The sequence below is a fragment of the Rhineura floridana genome, chromosome 19 (assembly GCF_030035675.1).
Source record: "Rhineura floridana isolate rRhiFlo1 chromosome 19, rRhiFlo1.hap2, whole genome shotgun sequence".
Lineage (NCBI taxonomy): Eukaryota > Metazoa > Chordata > Lepidosauria > Squamata > Rhineuridae > Rhineura > Rhineura floridana.
Window position 1 is genome coordinate 26,187,141 of NC_084498.1, and position 22,540 is coordinate 26,209,680.

At 51.9% G+C, this 22,540-nt stretch overlaps 1 protein-coding gene across 9 annotated transcripts in view; it reads left to right on the plus strand.

Moving 5' to 3' along the window:
• SMTN (smoothelin) overlaps positions 1-22,540 on the plus strand; it is a 67,806-nt gene that overhangs the window by 9,966 nt on the left and 35,300 nt on the right. For all 9 annotated transcript variants that reach the window (XM_061602516.1, XM_061602512.1, XM_061602517.1 and 6 more), the window contains exons 3-9: positions 13,875-14,035; positions 15,192-15,291; positions 16,364-16,442; positions 16,932-17,035; positions 20,219-20,303; positions 21,406-21,764; positions 22,355-22,400. In XM_061602516.1, coding sequence (XP_061458500.1) covers positions 13,875-14,035; positions 15,192-15,291; positions 16,364-16,442; positions 16,932-17,035; positions 20,219-20,303; positions 21,406-21,764; positions 22,355-22,400 — 934 coding nt within the window. The remainder of the gene's footprint in view (positions 1-13,874; positions 14,036-15,191; positions 15,292-16,363; positions 16,443-16,931; positions 17,036-20,218; positions 20,304-21,405; positions 21,765-22,354; positions 22,401-22,540) is intronic.

The following is a 22,540-nucleotide window of genomic DNA, read 5'->3' on the forward strand; positions in this document are numbered from 1 at the left end:
CCATGCTTTGCGGCCTCCTGGAGTGTCTTTACTCGTTTGGAATTGTGATCGTGCCTTGTCTGGATGAAGGATAGAGAGACTGTAGAAACAAGCCTATTGTGCAGAGTGTACACCCTTGGCATGTGGCCCTCAGTAGGTTTCCCAGAAGTGCATGTGGCCCTCGGGTTGAAAAGGATTCTCCAGCCTGGCTCTGCTTGTAGGTTTTTGCCGCTGGCTGCTGTGGGAAATGGTAGTGCTGGATGGGATGAGCTCATAACTGCGGGGCTGCACGGGCTTGGTTATGAGAGCCAGTGGTTAGAGTGGGACTGGGAGACCAGGGTTCAAATCCCCGCTCAACCATGGAGCTCATTGGGTGACCTTGGGCCAGTCTCTGCCTTTTCAGTCTAACCTACCTTGCAGGGTTGCTGCGAGGATGAAGTGAGGGAGAACCATGTTTGTATGTCACCTGGAGCTTGTTGGAGAAAAGGCGGGATGTAAATGCAATACTGCATTTATTTTATTTTATTTAATTTAATGCTGGCAGATGGGGGAAGCGGCTGCTGTTGGGGGAAGGCGGGCAGAAGCCTGTCTTGGACCTGGTGCTTGCCACCTGCTGCTGCGCCCTTCCTGGCAGGCACACCATATCAGTTCCCGTGTTTGCAGAAGGAGATGATGGGCGGTGATGCTGGTTGACTGCAGTCTCATGCAAAATTTGGTTGCGATGCCTTAAGAGGTCTCCGAATGCATAGCAAACAAACGACATTCCCTTCTGTTCCGAACCAGCCTCGAACTCAAACTCTCTTGCTGAAGTGGTATAGCAGAATGTGACATCTGGTGCAGGTTTTGTTTAAAACTGGAAAACCATGGTTCTAGTCCTCATTAGAAAGCATGCACGCCAAGAAGCTTTGTTGTTCAGTGGGCAGAGCCGTCTATCTCAACTGGCCTGCCTTCTCTCACAGTCCTGTGGGTTAGCTGGACTTTTGAGCCAAGGAAGGTTCAAGACGGAACCACCAGTTGTTGGAACAGTGTGGAAGTTTTGCCAAGAAGCGCTTGTAGCTTCATGTCCCTGTTTATAAATCATTTTGGGGGGAGGGGGTTGCAGTTGTGCAGTGTTCTGGCTTAGAGCATTGGGTTTGGATATGGGGAAATCAAGATAAAATCTGTGCTTGGTTCTTTGGCTAGGAGAGTGGTGTCAGGTAGCAACTCACTATTTTTCTTTCAGCCTAATCTACCTTGCAGGGTTGTTGCAAGGCTGAAATAGTGCTCTAAGCCTCTCTAAAGGATTTTAAAAAATCCCAAATGGAACAACACATACTCTGAAACCAGGCTTTGTAGAACCCACTCATAGGCCTGGGTGTTCAACAAGTCAAAGATTTGGTTGAGTAATTTTAAAGCATTACCTTCTCACAACAAAAAAAATGCTTTAACCATCAACAGATCTGATACTCATGCTAATTACGAAAGCAGAATTATTACGAAAGCAGAATAGTTACAACTCTTATTGCAAAACAATGAAATTACCTTTTTTTAAAAAATGTAGTTATTATGATGACTATTATTAATCATTTATAATGTGCCGATTTTTTTCTTAGAAACAAGGCAGTAATTAATTTAGTCTACCTTTTGAACAATGCTAGCAAAGGTTTCTATAAATGACAAAGCCTTTCGCTGAACCATTTTTCCTCTTGGCTCGAACGCCAGGATCTACCTCCAGTTTCAAAAGAAAAGAAATTAAAGTTGAAATAAAGCAAATGCAATGGCGTCTATCTACGAACCAAAAGCCAGTTTTTCAACACCCTTGTGTCAAGTTGGCTGTAGGCCAGTCCTTCAAGGAACATTGTGTTGACCATTGAACCACACTGTCACTGAGTGTTTTTCCATCAAGTCTGAAAGTGTGGAAATCTGTAGCTAAGAGAAGTTATGTCTTTGCCCAGTCTGGGAACGGATAGCCAAGGCCGTTGTCATGGCAGCATCAAGATAGACTGGGAGAGTTCTAGCAGTCTTCTGTGTAATGTCTTTGAACTGAGAACTTCTCTCCTAGAGGGGGGGATCTTAAAGCCTTAAGCCATAATGTCTTAATAAAAGACTCTTAACCTGATCTAATGCATCTGAGAAGTTTCTTGAGCAACTTAACTCCAACGTAACGTATGCTGTTTCACGGAACAGCGCACACACATCAACACATTGAGGCTTCGTGGAATATTGTGACAATTTTTGACCGGACAATTAACCTTCCTGGTCTCCTGGGTTGAGTCACAATTGCCTTCTGGTAACCTGAGAAGGGAGGCCTTCTCTTTAGGCCACAGATAACATTATTATATTTAGACCTCACCTTTCCTTCGAGGAGCTCAAGGTGGTGTACCTGGTTCTCTCCTCCCTCGTTACGTACAACGACCCAGTGAGGTAGGCTAGGCTGGAGAGAATGACTGGCCCAAAGTCATTCAGTGAATTATGTGGCCAAGTGGGGATTTGAACCCTGGTCTCCCAGCTCCTAGAATGACACTCTAACCGCTAGACCACGCTGGATCAGATATATTGTGGGCAGGCTGACCACTGTGAATTTATTGTTGGCTAGCAACTCCTGCGGACTGCTTTGCACCTCTGCGTTCTGCCGCTAAAAATAAAAATAAAATCTAGAATGCGTCTTTTGAACCGTGCAGAGAACTTTGTTCCCTCCTGCATGAAAATTCCTTGTCGCCGGCGGCTTCCACTGAAATCTAAAATTTCCCTTTCTCTCTCTCTCCTCCCCCCTCGCCCCTGAATTGGAACTTCCGATTGCAATCCTTTTGGGGGAAGGCACCCTTGGGTCGTACGCCAGGCTAGTCTTCCTCAAAGGAGACCCATTGAAATGAACGGCCCCAAGTTTGTCAGGCCCGCTGATTTCCGCAGGGCTTCTCTTGAGCAGGGCTCAGCTGGAGACAACACGTTTTGCTGCTGTTGACTCAGTAAAAAGTGCACGGATGGGTTTATAGCAATGATTGATTTGCCGTTCGAATAACAGCCTGACATCACGATTGACCTGGTGGGGTGGGGTGGGGTGTTTTTCTATCCAGCTGAGAGCAAAGTTGGAGAGGGTTAGAATCCCACCCCCCAGAGCTTGGACCCAAGGCTAGGCATGGGTTTGAAGACTGGGGGCTGGACTTTGCTGACTGCAACTCCAGCAGCTCTGGCTAAGAGGGGATTAGCCCATATAAGGAGAAAACTATCCTCTTCTTTCGTTATTTCTCCTCTCTCTCTCTCTCTCTCCCCCCCCCCCGTCCTTCAGCTAGGTTTCATTCCCCCCTTACCATCCTGTGTTTGCATTCCTCTGCCCCATTGCCGCCTCCTTGCATGCCCACCCTCCAATACCAGCAAGATTCACCCCCCCTCCGCTGACCACTTTTTTTTTTTTTATGGCAGTGAATTCCTGCGGGCTGCGCACGGCGGGAGTCTTCTGCTGCTGGGGGTGTGGAATTGGAGAGAGGAAAAGGGAACGGTGCTGGGAGTGCAGCCCTCAGCAGGGTCAGGGCCATTGGTCCATCTAGCTCCGAGTTGCCAACACGGACTGGCAGCGGCTCTCTGGGGTTTCAGGCAGGACCTCCGGCATGCAAAGCTGAAGATGCTCTACCACTGAGCTCTGACCTTCCGTGGTGCTGAGTCAGACCATCTAGCTCAGTATCGCTGGCACTGACTGGCAGCAGCAGCTGTCCTGGGTTTCAATTAGGGGACATTTTCAGTCCTACTTAAAGATGCCGGGGATTGAACCTGGCAGGTACCCTGCCATTGAGCCAGGGCACCTTCCCCCCTCCTCCCTACCTGCCCTCAAGGGGGGGAGAGATGAACAGCTAAGGCCCTCCTCCGGGGGGGGGGCAGGCGAAGAGGAGGAATTCTGAGTCTTGCCTCAGGCTTCCGCACCAAGAAGGGGTTTTACCAAGAAGGGGTGTGTCTCCTCCTGCCCTCCCTGGGGCTCACCTGTTCACCTAGATAGTTAAGGGAGGGGCAGATTGCTAGTCATGCACCTGCCTAAGCCGGCTGCGGTGCCTGCCTGCTGTTGCTGGCCCTGGGCCACCCTTCCCAGGATTGGCTGGTTTGAATGCTGCTTTGTCTGCCATTCACCTTGAGCCAAGGCTCCGGGCCGGGGCTGGCTCATTGGGGGGGGGGAGGAAATGTGGGGCCTGACAGGTGGGCTTTGCATCTAGGGTCTCTCCTTGCAAAAAGGGGATATTTCTGTTGCTCCGTGACTAACCCATCTGCTTTGCATGCAGTAAGCCCCTGGTTCGGCATCTCTGGGTGGGGCTGGGAATGTCCCCTTCCTGAAATCCTGGAGAGCCTCTGCCAGTCAGTGCAGACAGTCCTCGATGGTCTGACTCAGTCCAAGGCAGCTTCCTATGTTGAGCTCAGCCAGGGATTTCTGGGGCAAAATTGTCCCGGGGCGCTAAGGCAAGGCTGTATTTGCAGGGGTCCAGAGGAGTATACCACCATAGCCTGTTCCTCCTGGCCATCTCCTGGGTCACTGTTTGCACCTGAGCCTTGTCCTGTGTAAGGCCTTGCACCCAAGGAGACCCCTAGTGAAATGGGCACTTCTATGCCGACATTGGGCTTGTCACCGAGTGGGGGAGAATCGGGGATCAAAGCAGAGCTTGGGGATGTAGTCAGATGTGGAATTGTTGGGTGGGGATTGGGTTCTGCCTGGGGCTCCATTCTTCTTCCTCGGATGAGGCCCTCCCCACTCCTTGGGGTTTGGGTCAGGTGGCATCCGGACACCACCTTTTCTGTGATTTTTAGACACATGCCTGGAGAATGAATCTTTTGACTGCTCTTATCTGGCAGAGCTAAATGGAACCTCCAGGGTTGGAGGCAGTGTACCAGACGGGTAAGGGAGGGGGTCAGTCTGCATTAGTGGTTGGGGCCCCCCTTCATCCCATCCTTCTGCCTGTGAGGGATGTAAATCTCACGCTCCCAGCACGTCTAGCTCCTGCAAGCCTCAGACCAGGAATGCTGTCTTGCCCACCCACCTCCCCTTTTGAATTCCAGACGGACTCATTAGAGCAGCTGAATGCCACCCCCTCCTCCCCTTTTGGCCTGGGCTTCAGTTTGGGCTGAGCAAAAAGGTGGGGGTGGCGATGGCCACACCATCACACCCTCCCTGCTTTGCAGCTGCAGCCTCCGAACTCTCCGCATCCCCACCTGTACAAATGGTGGGCTACACATCTTGTTGTTGGTGTTGCCAGCCCTTTGCAAAGTTCCGTAAGAACCTTCTCAAAACAAGGGGGTGAAAACTCTTTTTTTTTTTCCTTGTCCCAGAAATGATCACAAAAGGACAAAAAATGAGCTATGATGGCCTCATTCAGTTTATAGAAAAACAACACCTCAAAAAGTAAAGGCAGTTGTGAGGGCAAAGGGAACTCAGAGGCAGTAAAGGTTGGAGGGCCGATTTAGATGGGGTGGGGGAGAGAAAGTTGTAGTCCCAAACACCTGGAGGACACCAGATTCGTGAAGTCTGATCTAGTACAGCCTCCTAGTTTGTGCGGCGGCCAATCAGATGCTCCTACAGTTGCTGTCTGCAGAGGTAGACTGCCTCTTGACATGCATGGTCCACTTCGCCCTTATGCCTGGTCATCCCAGCCAGCCCCAACGCTGTGTGATGTGATGGCTGATGGGAAGCGCAGGTATGCTGGCTGGGGCTGATGGGAGTTGTAGTCCCAACCATAAGAAGAGCCCTCTGGCTGGATCAAGGCAAAGGAGGGCCATCTAGTCCAGCCTCCTCTTCTCACAGTAGCCAACCCGATGCTATTGGGAAACCCGTATGCAGGAACTGAGTGCGAGAGCACTCTCCCCTCCTGCGGTTTCCAGCAACTGGGATTCAGAAGCATGCTGCCTCTGACTGTGGAGGAAAAGCATATAGCCATCCTGGCTAGTAGCCACTGATATCCTCTATGAATGTGTCTAATCCCCTTTCAGAGCCACCCAAGTTGGTGGCTGTTGCTATATCTCATGGGAGCGAATTCCATCGTTTAACTCTGCGCTGCGTGAACATTTCTTTTGGGTGTCCTGAATCTTCCAGCGTTCAGCCTCATGGAACGTCCACGAGTTCTAGCGTTATGAGAGAGGGAGAAAAGGGTTTTGCTATCCACTTTCTCCACGCCATGCATCATTGCATAAGCTTCTATCATGCAGCCTCTGACTCAACTTTTCTTTCAACTAAAAAGCCACAAATGCTGCAACTCCTCAGAAGTGAAGTCACTCCGTCCCTGGATCATTCGGGTTGTCCTTTTCTGAACCATTTCCAACACTGCAATATCCTTTTTGAGGTGAGCTATCCAGAACCATACGCAGTATTCCAAATGTGGCCGCACCATAGATTTATACAAAGGCATTATGATATCAGCAGTTTTATTTTGAGTTCCTTTCTTAATGATCCTTATCGTGGAATTTGCTTGGTTGGAGTTTAGCCTATGGATTGAATTGCAAGTTGGCCTAGCAATCCACACAGGGCTGAGCTATAATTCTGTGGCTCCCAAAGCTGGAAATCCCAATAGTGCAAATGTGTGGTACAGTCCATTCAATGTGCACCTGGAGAGGTCTGTTCTGAAATCCTTGCTCAGGGTGACTGTAAGCGAGTGAGTGAATTTCTCAGCTTGGCCTACCCCGCAGGGATGTTAGGAAGGTAAAATGGGTCAGCTCTATGCATACAGCCCAAGCGCCTTGGTAAAATCATGATACAGACATGATTATTATTTTTTCTCTCTCTTTTTTAAAAAAGCCATACATTATGAGGTCGAGGTAGGCTGCCTGCCTCTCGACTGAGCAAAACTTCGTGTCTAGGTTACAACTCTTTATTGGTCTTCGCACAAAAATGTGGTTAAAAAAATAAAAATTAAGAAATGAGTCACCGAATGTTTGGGTTAAATGAGGGTCGTGGAGTAGTCTACTCCAACTTTTGGATTTATTTTTCAAGACGCCGTCCCCTGTCGTCCCCCTCGCCTGGGCTGGGGGCCGGTAAAAACCTCCTTGCTTTCTACCACCCGCCCTGCCTTGCTGGTTCCCTGCTTTGGTGGAGGCTGCGCGGTCTGTTTTCCTCGGCCGGGCGCTCGCTCGTAACCGTTAATTTCCTGCCTGGCGGGCGAGTGTGAGTGGGGCTGTGACACGTCCTGTTCTTCCCAGGGAGCAGGGCAGGCTGGGACGCTGAGTTCCTCCCCGCTCCCCTAGGAATCTGCTCTGTGGCTTCCAGCGCATCTGGCTCCCCGCCGTCCCCGGCCGCAGAGTGGGGCTGGTCTGTTTGATTTAGCAGGGCCCAGAAAGCGGCCTGTGTCCTCCTCCCTCCCTTGGCTGCTGACGTGGACTTGGGAGCAGGGTGATGACTGTCCCCATCACGAGAGCATCAGAAGAGCCAGCTGGATCAGGCCAGTGGCCCATTCAGTCCAGCATCCTGTTCTCACAGTGGCCGACCAGGTGCCCATTATGGGAAGCCTATGGCAAGCAGGACCTGAGCGCAAGAGCGCTCTCCCCTCCTGTGGTTTGCAGCAACTGGCACTTGGAAACATGCTGCCTCCAACGATGCAGGCAGAGCGTAGCCATTGATGGCCTTGTCCTCAATGAATGTGTCTAATCCTCTTTTAAAACTAGCCAAGTTGGTGGCCATCACTGCCTCCTGTGGGAGCAAATTCCACAGTTTATGCGCTCTGTGAAGAAGTCCTTTCTTGGGTCTATCCTGAATCTTCTGGCATTCAGCTGCGTAGGATGTCCATGAGTTCTAGTGTCATGCGTAATTTGATGCATTTCTATCATGTCATCTCTTACTCACCTTTTCCCTAAACTAAAAAGCCCCATCACCCCTCCCCAGATGCACTCTCCCCCCCTCGCCCCTGCCAATCTGCCTCTGACCACTGGAAGCTGAGTTGGCCAGGCTGGCAGGTCCAACGATAGTCTCCCTGCCGCTCAGTTTCTGCCTGGTTGTTCGTCTGCTGGGGAGGGATATAGAAGACTAGCTGAGTGGTTCATCACGGAGTGCACGCTGTGTCTCTTTTTCTCTCTTCTGTACGAGATGGAGAAGCTCTGAGCGTGGAACCCATCTCTAGACCTTTTAAGATGGTGGCGGGTTTGTCCCACCTCACAGGGCTCCAAGGCGGTGCAGAGAGTGGCTGGTGGGTTTATGCAACCTTGCAGGGCTCTGGTACAGCACTTTCCAGCTGTTGGTGGCCTCTTGGCTTCAGCATCCAAATGGAAACGCCTCTGTGGGATCCCTTCCTCGTGGCTTGGCTCTGCACTCTGCCAATGACCACAGAGAAGAGGGCGGTGTGTGTGTGTGTGTCCAGGAGGTGAGGGGCAGCTCTTCCCACAGTTGATTGCATCATATGCCACATGAACGGGGCTGGTCTCCACGTTAGGAGGCAGAGCAGGACTCCAACGCTTGTTGGGCCAGAGGTAGCAGGTGGTGTTATGGCACTAACTGAGCATTGAAGCAGGGAGCCCTCAATTCAGATCTTACCTCCACCATGAACATGCTGGTCCATCCAGCGCAGTGCTGTCAACACTGACTGGCAGCAGCTCTCCAGGACTTCAGACCAGGCTGTCTGCCAGCCCTACCTGGTGATGCCCTTGGGGATTGAACCTGGGCACTTCTGCACGACGCATGGTAGGTGCTCTGTCACTAAGTTACGGCCCTTCCCCAAGGAGTGTAGATCGCCGGTTCCCAAACCTGCAGACCACTTGAAAACGGCTGGGGGTCTCGACCAACCACACCATGATTCTTCTGCTTGTTGAAGCAATTGCAGTGAGCTGAGCTCGATGCTGAATGCTTTTTAAATGTTAATTGGATTGCTTCTTTTACCGTATTTTATTGGAGCATGCATTGCATGCCACAGAATCCACACTCTGGTGCAATAAAATACTATCTAAGAAGTGTAAGAAGCAATAAAGATACCATTGAAAACCAGTATAAATATTTCATCTGGACATGCCGTGGTTGAAGCTCATGTGCCTTGGGTTGGGAGCCCCTGGTCCAGATATTGCTGGATTACATCTTCCGTCATCCCTGCCCGCTGGTCATGCTTGCTAGAGGCTGAAGGGGTTTTGAGTCACGCAGCGCTTGCCCCCCCCCCCAGAAGTTCCCCTCCCTGCTTCCAGACAGGATCGCTGCTCACAAGGGTGCACACTCATAAGAACATAAGAAGAGCCTGCTGGATCAGGCCAGTGGCCCATCTAGTCCAGCATCCTGTTCTCACAGTGGCCAACCAGGTGCCTGGGGGAAGCCCGCAAGCAGGACCCGAGTGCAAGAACACTCTCCCCTCCTGAGGCTTCCGGCAACTGGTTTTCAGAAGCATGCTGCCTCTGACTAGGGTGGCACAGCACAGCCATCATGGCTAGTAGCCATTGATAGCCCTGTCCTCCATGAATTTGTCTAATCTTCTTTTAAAGCCATCCAAGCTGGTGGCCATTACTGCATCTTGTGGGAGCAAATTCCATAGTTTAACTATGCGCTGAGTAAAGAAGTACTTCCTTTTGTCTGTCCTGAATCTTCCAACATTCAGCTTCTTTGAATGTCCACGAGTTCTAGTATTATGAGAGAGGGAGAAGAACTTTTCTCTATCCACTTTCTCATCATGCTTTTTTTTTTAAAAAAAAATTTGGTCTCTGGTAAACAGGCTTTGCAGGTTTTCCGTGGCGCATCAAAGGCCTGTTGTGCCAGGGAGCGACAAAGGAAATGAAAGTATTAATCACAGCCAGTGATGTGATTTTAATACAGCCTTCCCTGACTGGGTGCCCTCCAGCTGATTTGTATTTGCAGTTCTCATCAGTTCTACCAGCAGCTGCCATGCTGGCCCATGGGGCTGATGGGAGTTGTAGTCCAGAACATCTGGAAGGCACCCGGTTGTTATTTTTGTTATTGCATTTGTAGCCTGCCTTTCCTCCAAGGAGCTCAAAGTGATGTACATGTTTGTCTTCCTTCTCTGTTTTATTCTCACAACAACCCTGTGAAGTAGGTTAGGTGGGGAGGCAGTGACTGACCCAAATACACCCAGCAAGCTTCATAGCCGAGCAGGGATTTGAACCCTGGTCTCTCAGGTTATAGTCCAACACTCTAACCATTACACCACACTGGCTGTCGCACTGGTTGGGGAAGGTTAGACCCACAACACTGAAGTGTAGTGGCACCTGCCCTTTGGAATTCCTTCCCCATAAATATTCGACAGGCGCCATCTCTGTTATGTTTTCGGCACCTACTGAAGACCTTCTTCTTTCAACAAGCCTTATAAGTTGAGACCTTATCCCAGTCTGTGTTGGAATTGCTTTTTAAGATGTGTTTAAAGCTTTTTTTAAGAAGATGTTTTTTAAGCTTTACATGTTTTTAAAGATATTTTGTTTTAATATGTATTTAAGGATGTTTTGTTGGAATATATTTTAAAGTCTGTTTTTATGTTGTTTTAGAGTATTTTTGGTGCTTTTGTTTGCCGCTCTGGGCTCCTACTGAGAGGAAGGGTGGGATATAAATTAAATCTAATAAATAAATGGAATAATAAATAAGATAAAGAAAAGGTTACTCTAATTGCTGTGCCACCTTCAACTCTCGATGCCATTTGCATTGTGCTAGCTGTTGTCAGCTGTGAAGGTGTGCGGTCTGTGTGCTTTGGCGCTCTCTCCAGAGGACTAGAAGAAATACGATATTCTGTGTTCGGGTTGACGCCTTTTCTCAGCACGCCATCTATGAATTTGTCGGCTCTTCGCAGCACTCTTCCTGGCTCAGACAAAAGGGGGCAGGAAATGCAGCTGGCGAGGTTGAATGTGGGGAAGCGCAGACCCCCTCTTGCCCCACCCCACATCCAGGAAATGATAGCGGCTGAATGACTTTAGGTGGTGGGTGGGGGAAGAGAGGAGGTGGACAGGCCGAGAATGATGTGGAGCGTCCGGCGTGGTGCAGACCAGGGGTGAGGAATGTGGGGCCCTCCAGATGTCCTTGGACTACACTTCCCATCATCCCAGGCTGGCTGGGGCTGATGGGAGTTGGAGTCCCACAACATCTGGATTGGGTTAGTTATTGTTACTGTGAGCTGACCTTCCTTGGGGAAGGGTCTTCCGCAGCTCAGTGGTTAGAGCATCTACGTTCAGTCCCCAATGGGCTGAGAGAGAACCCTCCCCGAAACTCTGGAGAGCTGCTTCCAGTCAGTGTGGACAATACCGAGCTAGATGGACCCGGTGGAAGACCGCTTCCTATGTGCTTGTTATATATATTTGTGTGTGCGCTGCTGTACCAAGTCTGCCGTTGCCTGCCTGCCCCTTTCTCCGGGTGGAGAATTTGTTGCTCCAGCCCATAGGGTCAAGAGAGGAGCTTGGCTCTGCAGGCCCTGTTGGGTGGCCCACCGGGGTCTTCCAAAAGCGCACATTCCTGGCGGAAGATTGGTGGAAGGGGCATCCTCACTTCCTACCTCTGGTGCGCTCTCTCTCTGTGTCTGGTGAAGGGGTCTTGCCAGGGAGGTTCTGGCTGAAGGACAATGCTGAAAACTGGGATGTCCCCAGAGTGAAAAGAAAATGAAAAAACCCCGCATCCGGGCAAGCGTAATTCTCCCCCACCCTTCCCTGGGTACGAATTATGCGAGTTCAGCCACTTTGCATTAAACCTGCCTCTTGGTGTATTTCTGTTTTGCAATCAAATGAGACCTCCATCAAATGGGGCTTGCCTCACCCAGGCTCCAGCTTATGACAGCAGCCAGACGTTGAGAGGTTAATGCCACTTGGAGGCAAAAATAAGGGGTTTCTGGTTTTGCTTCCAGAATGTGGGCTGCCCTCTGAGCTTTACAGGACGGGAGGGCAATAGTTGGCTGGGAGGCTGAATTTGGCCCCCCAGCTCTCTCTGTCTGGCCCTTAGAACTCTCCCCAAGCCACGCCCCTCACAGGCCTTGCTTTGCACATTCCTTGAGTGGTCTTGCCAGGCTAGAATGTGCCCTAGAACTCTGAACGCGCTTGCCTGGCTGAAGGGTATAGAGGGGGTTGTTTAGAAACTAGCCCTCTGTAGGAAGGTAACCTTTACATTTGTTGCTCCACCCACTTTTGTCTTTGGCTCCACCCACCCCTGGCATGCGGCCCTTGCAAGGTTGCCCAGGAGGGAAGGCGGCCTCGGTCTGGAAAAGGTTCTTCATCCCTGATTTACAGTTTCTTCTGCAAGGCTGTTCTGCCACACAGATGAAATGCCAATGAAATGGGCTTGTGGCTCTCACAGACTTGTGAGCTGGCCGGGGCTGATGGGAACCGTAGTCCAAAACACCTGGAGGGCACCAGGTTGGGGATGGCTGTTCCAAAAGCCTATTTCTTTAAGATGAAGAGGTCTGTGCAAATCGTAAATCCCCAGTGCGTTTCTCAAATTCTTCCTTTCCAAAAGGAAACCGTTCTAGTCCAAGACCTGTCTCTGTCTTCCCAGTAGCAAATAGCCCAGATCTGAAGAAATTTGGAGCGCAGACTCACAATCCTTCAAGGGTTTCTGCCTGGGCGTGATAAGTGCTGATGGACTCTTGACAGTGGAAAGCGGACAATGGGATGTTGTTTTGCAACTCTTTCCAGGGAAGCCACAGTCTTGCTTCTTTCCTCCTGGACATACTTTCCATCTCTGCAGACTTTCTCTGTACGACTGACTTATAAGATTCCCTACTAGTTTGGGTGCGTCAGCAGCCTGTCCGGTGATTGATAAATCTTTGCTGTGTTTTCCCCCCTGCCGCCCTCTTGTTTGGTTTTCAGTGGTATAGTGCCCCTGAATGTGGAGGCTCCATGTAGACAGAAACGCTGAATGCAAGGGGCTGCAAATATATAACTGCTGCAGAGATTGCCCCACATCCCCTCCCTTGATCATCTTTTCCACCTAAACTTCTGAAGTGCATTGCAGATTCCCAGCAATCCTGGCTCAAGTTCCAGGCTTGGGAAATCCGGGGGCAGTGTTGCATTGATGGTACCGCACTCTGTAGGTTCCCAAGTACACTGTAAAGTTGGAGGCAGGATCCCACCTTGAGCCCTCTGTGTCTACCAGGAAATTGTGGGAGAAGAGGGGGCCAGGGGCAGACATATATCAGAACAGGCTACCAAGGCTAGCCAAAATGTCTGGGCACCCGGTTAAGCAGACCTCTGTGGACAGCGGCTAACGAGAGTGGGGAGCCTCTGGCCCAAATGTGGCTCTCCATGCCTCTTTGTCTTCCCCTTTGAACTAACTCCAAGCCGCTTCCCCTCTCCCCAGGCCCTCGCCCCCCCGGCCTGTTCTGCGCCGTCCTTGAGTGTTGCCTGGTGGCTAAAAGTTGTCTTCCGAATGCCTTTTGCTTGCCTGAAGGGAGAGGGGTGTGTGTGGCAAGGCAATGCGGCCCTTACGCTCCGTAAGGTTCCCCACCCCCGTTGCACACTCTTTCCGGAGATGTCGTCCTCTGTAAATTTCTCCAGCCCTTAAATGTAAAACTCCCCAGGCTGCCTCATGTCGCTTGGCTGTGAATTCCACGAGTTTGTGTCTATGCGCGGCTGCGACGATGCGTCTCCCGCGGGTGCTCAGGGGTCACCTCTCTCTCTTTCTCAACTTCCACGAGAGCCGCATGTGGTTTGCGGCCTGCGGCTCACCCTCCCCACTTTGAGGCGGCCAGCCCTGGGGACTTTCCCTGCTGCCAGGGGGGGTGTCTCCGGCGACGCTGTGCCTGGGGTCGCCTGAGCTTAGTGACAGTCGTGTGTGTGAGTCATTGGGTGATGTGCCAGGAGAGTGGGTGGCTGGAGGGACAGTGGGGCACTGTGTAAGCTGGGACACTGCACCCATTGTGCACCCAGCCCAGAATCGTGGGGTCTTCAAGCTGAGGCGGGCCAGAGACCAACTCCCCGGGGTGGAGTTGGCATTCACGATGCCCTTTATCTGTCCCGGAGTGACCCTCCTCTTTCCCCTGCCCTTCTCTTCCCTGCAGCTGGAAGCCACATTGGATCTGGCCGAGCGGCGGCAGATCCGCTCTGCTATCCGGGAGCTCCGGCGGCAAGAGCTGGAACGCGATGAAGAGGCACTGGCGTCCAAGCGCTTTCGGACGGAGCGCAGCGCAGAGCGTCAGGAGAACAAGGAAAACGTGCTGAGGTGAGTCTTGGGCGACTGGCGGACAGGAGCCAGCCTCTCCCGGTCTGCCCCCTTAGCTCCCCACCCCACCCAGCATGTATTGTAGGTAGGGACGGGGCAGAGATTTGTGCCTGATTTGCACTTCCTGAAACAATACGCAGGGCGCAACGCAGCTGTCATTCGGGCACACACCGTTTCTCCCAATCTGGCAGTGCAGTTTTCCAGCCAATAAGCTGTACACAAAAATGCATATGTGTTGGCCTGTGGCTTTCAACCAGAAAGTTTTCTTCTATCTTAGGTGCGTAAAAATTCATACCGATGAGTGAGTGCATCGTATTGCACTCGCCAAAAATGTGTATCTTCGGACAAATGCACACCACAATATGGTCTCGTTTTTGTGAGGACTTGACCAAAAGAAAGAGAAGTTTTTGCAAACTGATAATGGAAAAATGCCTTCAGGATTTTTATTTTATTTCAATGCATTTTTCTTTCTTTTTCTGTCCTTTTATTGTTACATGTGCAAATTAAAATCTGTAATAAAATTAAACAAGTGAAAATGGAATAACGTGATACGGAGAGAAAGCTAAATGGACAGAGTTGTCTGTCTGTAATCGTGGCTTGCCAGCTGCCACCGCCGGCTGTCCCAGGGAATAGAGGGCACCAACTTGAGCTGTGTGCCCATTGGGCATCGCGCCCTGTCAGCTACCAGACGCTGACTTGAGTCTCGGCTGGAGAGGACAGGAAGGGGTGTCGCTCGGTGGGCAGAGCTTCTGCAGATCCGGTCCCTGGCATCTCCAGGTAGAGCAGAGAAAAGCTTCTCCCTTAAACCCTGGAGAGCTGCTGCCAGTCAGTGCAGACAATATCAAGCCTGATGGACCAATGGTCTGACTCGGTATAAGGAAGTGTCCTGCGACAGGGGAAGGGCTGTAGCTCACTGGGTAGGGCACCTGCCCTGCATGCAGAAGGCTCCAGGTTCAGTCCCCAGTGGCATCTCCAGATAGGGCTGGGAGACACCCCTGGCTGAAACCTTAGAGAGCTGCTGCTGGCCAGTGCTGACAATACGGAGCTAGCAGTTATGTTCCTAGAATGGTTTTTGTCCATGGAGGGGGCATCTGAGAGCCCTCCTTCCCTCCGCTCCTTGCCAGCTGATCTATCCTTTGGCCCTTGTTTCCGTCAGGACCCGGCGGCTGGAAGAGGAGGAACAACGGCAGAAAGCTCTGGACGTCCTCTCTGGGAAGCTGGAGGCCATCCAGGATGTGGAGGAACTGACGGCCTTGGTGAGTCGCTGGCTGCTTCGCCCCATTTCTGAATCTTTCTGGTGTCTCTTAGCCTTGACTCTCCCCCTTTGCCATATGGGGCGACGGCAGGCCCCTACTTCGCAGGGTTGTCGTGAGCATCCCGGTGTAACTCTCAAAAGTGTGAGGTCAACAAGAAGTATTGCTGTTCCAGCCGGAGAAAACACACTCAACGAGAGTGAAAAGTGCAACCCGTTAGGGGTATAGCGCGGAAAAAGTCCTGAGGGCCGCAGAGAGGCCTGGAGGTCTGCATTTGGCCCCTGGGACTGAGATTTATTCCGCCTGCAGTGTTGCAGATCAGAGGCTGGCTTTGATGCGCTGTGTCTTAGTGAGTCCATGACGAAGGTGAGATTCGCACTGGAGGCTTTCTGGAGCCGGCTGTCCTGTTGAAAAGCAAAACAGGGTCTTGTAGGTGTAGGTGCCTCTGTTTCACCATGGAGAGGTCATTTCATAAGGCCACACTTCTCTTCATTATGAATAAAACCCGAAACTCTTGTATAGTGAGTGGTGGAGTGACGAAGGAGCATGCGTGCAGGTCTGTACTCCTGCCAGCGGCCCCGTCGACTCAGAGGGGGCCTTGATTTGGGGGAAATGAAGTAGGCCTGAAGCTGAGACCACCTTGACTGCAAGACTCTCTCCCTGCTTGCTGGCCTCTTTCCACCTGGCCTGGAAGGGTGGGGCCTTGGCTGACTGCAGCTACAAAAGGTATCACTACCTGAAGATGCCGGAGACCACCTTGAGCCTGAGGTGTTGCTGAGGGGCTTCTGTTTGGGTACAAATTTAATTCTGCTGGTCAGTTTTTTGTTTTGCTGTTAGTGGGATGATGCTTCTGTATTTCATTGTTGGATCTCATTAGGAATTATAAGGGTGTATCAATTTATTGCACGTTTCTTAAGATGTTTTCGTTAACTTATTGACTATCTGAATTTATTTTCTAGCGGTGAATTGTGTAACTTTTTTTTTCATGTTGTGAGCCGCCTTGAGCATAGATTGCTATGGAAAGGCGGCATACAATTAAACAGCAATGATGATGATCTTTCCTTTCTCCTTTCAGCTGCGGGGAGCCAGCGAATATGAGGAGCGCAAACTGATACGTGCCGCCATCCGCAAACTGCGTGCTGAAGAAATTGAAGGTACACAACGAACAGGACCTTAACAGGAGAGCAAAAAGACCTGGAGCACCTCTGTGTGTGTGTGTGTTGCAGGAATTGTGAGGGAAGGGGAGGAAAGCCGGTGGATGCTTGGAAGGGATTTCTGAGAGGCCCTTTTGCCTCGCTGCCTCTAAAATGGGCGGCCAACCTTCCGGCCCCTGAGGGCCACTTGCTGGTGATGATGGGCGGGGCCTGGGCTCACCCTATCCAAGGTGTACAACCCCACACACCTCCCTGTGCAGCCCAGTGGGTCAGGGCTGGGCGCATGCCAGTTGGTGCGCTCCTCAGCTGTCGCCAGTGCCAGTCAGCTTGGCAGTGTGTGATGGGAACTCAGCGGGAGGGGAGGGAGCCTGCAGGCTGTGTGGAAGTGGTTTGAGGGCCTGCCGTGGGCGATATGTTGCCAGCCTGTGCTGTAAAACAAAGTTCCTGTGGCTAAACCTGCTTGATTTATTCTCTCTTCCTCCTCTGAAGCTGCAGCCTTGGCTGGCAAGGCTTACTACAGCCGGCGGGACACCCTCGAGGCCCTTGAGTGCAAGCGGAGGGAAGAAAACGTTGAGGACGGGGGCATCTCAGAGGTGAGGAGAAGCACGTATCAACAGATAAAGATGGGTGTCCGATCAATAGGGGCACTCCCTATCTACCAGTGGCAGCTCATGGCTCCATGTCAGTGGAATCCGCTCCGGGTTTTAGCCTAAGCTTTCAAGGAACTGTCCGAGGTGCTGAAACCATAGTTTGGACTAAAACCCGGAGCAGATCTCACTGTCCCGCTGACATGGAGCCACCCCTGCTAGCTACGAACATTACCTAGGTTTCCTTGCCAAGTTCCCTTCTCTTTGGCACCTGAGTTTTGCTGTTGAGGTCTTCTGTGTTGCTTCTGGGACAGGTGAGGAGACCTTTGGCCCTCAGCCAGTACGGCCAACGGTCAGGGATGATGGGAGCTGGAGTCCTGGCAACATCTAGAGGGGCAACAGCTTTCGCCATCCCTGTTCTAGGAGGTCCTGACTGAGTGGAGGTGTGTGGCACCCAGGGGTAATTCTGGAAAGAGGGGTTGGCGGCCCTGGCCTCTGTGGTGGCTACGGCGGCTGCTTCCTCAGGCTTACTGTCTTAGTTTGGTTAGGTACTCAGTTCAAGGATGGGAGCCAGAGGCAGTATGCTACTAGATAAATCTGTCAGTGTAGGGGCTCCCCAACGGTGGTCCATGGACCAGTAGGGGCCCGCAAGCTTCATTCAGGTGGTCCATGGCATGTCCCCATTAAATGCTCATATTGACTCTTATTTGCATTTTATGGAATGCAAATTGTAATACAATAAAACGCGATGTCACGTTTTGTTAATGTAATGTTAACGCAGTGTGATGCCGCCCTGGTCTCCAGCTGGGAGGAAGGGCGGGATATAAATCAAATAATGAATAAGTAACAACAAACAATGTAAGAAGCCACCAAAACACAATTAAAAGTCATTCGGCAGTGAGCACATTGCAATTGCGACAAAGCAGGCAGGGGAAAAATCAGAAAGCGGTCCGCCAAGACCGTCAGCGATTTTCAAGTGGTCCACGGGGGATAGAAAGTTTGGGAACCCCCGCAATAGTGCCAGGATTTCTGCTTGTGCGATGTGACTTGCCCTCCCCAGATCTGCTCTGGAGGATGGGGCACAGGGGGTGGGTGGGTGCTGCATGGGGAGGAGGGAGGGAAAGGAAGTTCTTTTGCGCAGCTAAAGTCCTTTGCGTCGCGCTGGAAACTGAGCACTCTGGATTAGGGCTCCTTGAGCAGAGGTGCTTCTCGGATTGTTCGCTAGATGGCAGTCTCATCCCAGGAAAAAAAAAATGAAGCTTCTGGCATCCCGAGGCGCAAGCTGTAACTGGCTCTTGTTCCTAACTAGGGATGTACAGAACCTGCCCCCCCTCAGGGCCACTTGCAAAGATGTTTGTGTAGTCTTGCTCAAAATTCCTCAGGGGTTTTGACAATGGGGGCACCCCCAGATTCACTCTGAATTCACTCCATGGAGATTTTGTTTGAGGGGGCAGATTTTATTTTATATCCTTGTCAGGTCCGGGTGTTTTTTAAACGTTTTGTTTTTTAAAATAGAGGGCTGTGTTTTGCATTAAATGTTTTGGCTGGTGTCCACCGAGGGCCAAGTGCAGGTGATTTGAATCCCTCACATCTTTGACTTTTTCCCAAAACAGCTGCAGGATTTTGGGGGGGGAGGGAAGGTGGGATTTAGCCCTCTGTCCCCTGTGCAAGTCCCTGATGCAAACCACACACCGTGAAGTGGCTGTGCCTGTGGAACTCCCTGCCTGTAGAGATTTGTTAGAGAATGTTCCTGCCTTTAGCCACCTCTTAAAAGCTGTGTTGCCCAGACAGGCCTTTGCAATGTGAATTTCTTTTTAAAAGCCAATATTTATGGATGTTTGTGTTGTAATTTTGCATGGCGTGCGCTGTCTTGTTTTGTTTCTACAAAAGTGCAGTTTGTAAGTATTTAAATCCACAAAGATGTTCCCAGGTCCAAACCCCCGACAGCATCTCCAGGTGCGCCTGGGAACGTCTCCCATCTGAAACCCTAGAGAGCTGCTGCCAGTCAGTGTCTTCATTGCTGAGCTAGATGGACCAAAATGGTCTGCCTCAGTATTTAAGGCAATTTCCTCTGTTCTGTTAACCATGGAGGGGAAAATGTGTGGACACTCTGCGAGTATCCTGGCACGGGGAAAAAGGTGTAATATCCTCTGCCCTGGGGCCCTCCTCCAAATCACTGCCTCACCTCCACCCCTTGCTGGCGGTTGCTTTTGGAAAAAGAAATGGGGAGCCCCCCCGATATTTTGGGCTAAAACTTGCATCAGCCCCAGCCAGCTTTGGAGCTGAAGTCCGAAATACTTGCGGCTGATGGAAGCTGTAGTCCAGAAACATCTGGAGACCACCAGGTTGGCAAAGGCTATGGGTGGTCTCTCCTGCCGCCTTTCCCTGTGCAAAGCCCCCTCCCCAATCTCTCTCAGCCTTTCCCCACCCCAAAAACCTCAACACGCTGCTCAGCATCCAGGTCTTGGAAGAAAGAGAGCAAAGGACCAGGGGCTGTGGTTGCTTAGCAACCCAAGAGTTAACCTGGATGGCTGGATTTTTTGGGGGGGGGCTTGCATCTTGTTGCTTAGCAACTGCTCCCACATAGATGCACACTCTGTCTAATTGTCCAAGGTGGTGTTGGCTCCCCAATCTCAAGGCTGTCTTGTCCTGGGCACTGTCTTGTTTTGGAGAGCAGGACCTGAGATGGATTTGGCAAGGGAGAACGTGTCTGGGTGTGCAATGCTGCCCTGAGCCAGCTGGCTGGCACCATACCTTTGTCTCTCTCTGTCTTTACGCAAGATACTGCACCCTGCTTAGAGGGCTGGTGTGTGGCAATTTGGGATGCCCCCCCCCAAGCTGGTGCAGAAGAGCCTTGCTTAAAAATATGACACAAATCCGGGTTTTGGAATCCGCCCTGATTTAGCACCCGTTGCGCCAGCGCTTGCCATCACCAACGCAGGTCAGTATTTCCACTTCATGGGTGGACACACCCACTTCCGGGACCCGGAAGAATGAAGAAACTGCCCTGGTCAAACGACTCTTTGAGCTGGGCATGAGGCTCAGAGAGGGAAGGTGTCTTTTGGGACGAGTCGCCTCCACAGGTGTGCGCACATGTGCTTATAGGAACAGCCGGCCAGAGTGACCGAGAGAGGATATTGCATTGAACCTCTGTCTGCGCTGGCTGACACTGGCCCTTCCTCTTCTCAGGTGCAGGAGCAGATGCTCATCAAGGCCCAGATCCAGGAGCTGCAAAGCCAGCGACACCAAGGAGCGCAGCCGACAGACGTGTCAGGTGAGTCGACGCGCCTTCATACTTGAGTTCAGATGGAGCGGGGGGCAGGGAACAGGCGGAAGAGTCAGGAAGTGTCAGAGGGAGGGGCGCGTCCTACTAGCACCATACGTGAGGCAAGTGTGTGCGTGCGTGCGTGTGTAGGGGAGGCATGCGCCTAAAACAGGGCTATAGTTCCCAGGGTGGTTTAGCAATCAATCCCTTTCCCCAGGGAACTCTGGGAATTGTAGTTGTGTGAAGGGAATAAGGGCCTCTTAACAACTCTCAGCACCCTTCACAAACTACAGTTCCCATGATTCTATTTTTTAGGGGAAGCCAAAAAGCGGCATAATACTGCTTTGAAAGTATAGTAGAGGTGGGAACTAAGAATCGGTACTGGTGCTTGAATGTGGGAAACAAGGGCTTGTACTACTCAGCATGTTCAGTGGCACATTAATGTGTTCAAAGGAACATGGAATGGAAGCTTTCCTTATTCTGAGTCAGACCTAGCTTACTGTTGTCTACACTGACTGGCAGCAGCTCTCCAGGGTTTCAGACAGCGGATATTCTGAACCTTTCCTGGAGATGCAGGGGGTTGAACCTGGGACCTTCTGCATGCAAAGCAGGTGTTCTACGACTGAGCCATAGCCCTTCCACATAGAAAGCTACCTTATACAGAGTCAGACCATTGGTCCATCTAGATCAGTACTGTCTACGCTGACTGGCAGCCGCTCTCCCCAAGTTTTCAGGGAAGGGACATTCCCAGCCCTCCCTGGAGACACCACACATGGAACCTTCTGCATGTGAGGCAGATGCTCTGCCTCTGAGCTAAGGCCTTTCCCCAAATTATCGGCATGCATTATCTCAGGTAATCCTTAACCCAGTTTACCAACTGGCATCGTGAGTGTCTTGCTCGCCAGGGCTAACAAACACAAGATCCCTGTGAGGGGGATCGCTCCTCCATGGCATCTTCCAGTGCACCTCACCATTCCATCTCGAGGCCCTCTTCCGCACCCTGGGGTGGCTTGGCTGATCGCCCAACGCCTGTGCATTGGCTCACAGCTACATTTCTTAACCACAGCTCCTCTCTGCTAGCTGTGATTTCCCATTCCGTCTTTCCCGGCAGACTCTTCTTCCTCCTGCGCGGGGACTCTTTTGCTCTTGGATCCTGTCCCCGGCCAGCCTGCCTCGGAGCCACCGCCACCCTTCCCCGAGAGGGGGCCTGATCCAGAGTCGAGCGCTGAGGGCCCCGAGGCCACCTCCCATGACAGCGAGGCCAGGGCAGGGTCTCTGCCCGCTTCCCAGGAGGATGAGGCCAGCCGCGCTTTGGCACCGGAGGACGGTGGAGTGTTGAGGATGCCCAAAGGAGAGGTCGGCAGTGAGACTATGCAAGGGCAGCCGGATGCTGCAGGTGCCCTGAAGGACCCCTGCCGGGAAGAGGAGCCCTACCCGAAGTCACCGAGTGAAGAGAAGCAGCGTGGAGAGGTGTGTGGACTCCTCCCATATGCACAGGGGAGGAATGGAGCAGGGCTGGAGAAGCCTTTTCAGCCCGGGGGCCACATTCCCTTCTGATCAACCTTCAAAGAGCCATGTGCCAGTGGTGGGAGGGGCCCGAGGGGAAAGTGGGCGGAGCAACGAATGTAAAGTAATGTAGGCTACTTTCTACACTCACTCGGACACGCCCCTCTCTGACCTCCATCCGGGCAAGCAAGAGGCATTGCTGGCGTTCAGGGACACGATCTGGCCAGGCGAAAGCACTCAAGGAGGCTGCGAAGCGGGGGTGGGCTGCTTGGGGAGAGTTCCGAGGGCCGACATAGAGGCCCGGAGGGCCTGAGGACACCGTCCAGCCAGGCAAAAATATTCAGAGCTGCAAAGGGTTGTGGGCTGGAGAGAGTCCTGAGGGCCAGAAAGGGAAGCCTGGAGGGCCGCATTTGGGCCCTGGGGCCTGAGGTCCCCCACCCCCCAGACAAAGGCGAGCTGGCACCATCTGCCACTTGACCCTGAGCAGCTGGAAGGTGATGGGAGCAGCCTTGCTCCAGGAATTGATACCTGGCCCTATCTTTCCTCTCCTCCAGGGTGCCCCAGAGCAGGAAGCGGCTGCAGCACACACAAGAGAAGAAGGTAAGGGGGTGAGCTGGGCCTGACAGCCTCTTCGGCTCCTGCTCGGGATCTGCCTTTTATGGGGCCTATTGGGAGGGGTGTGAGGAGGCCACCTTGGGATGCTGTGCATCAGCCTTTGCCGAGCTGGTGCCCCCCAGATG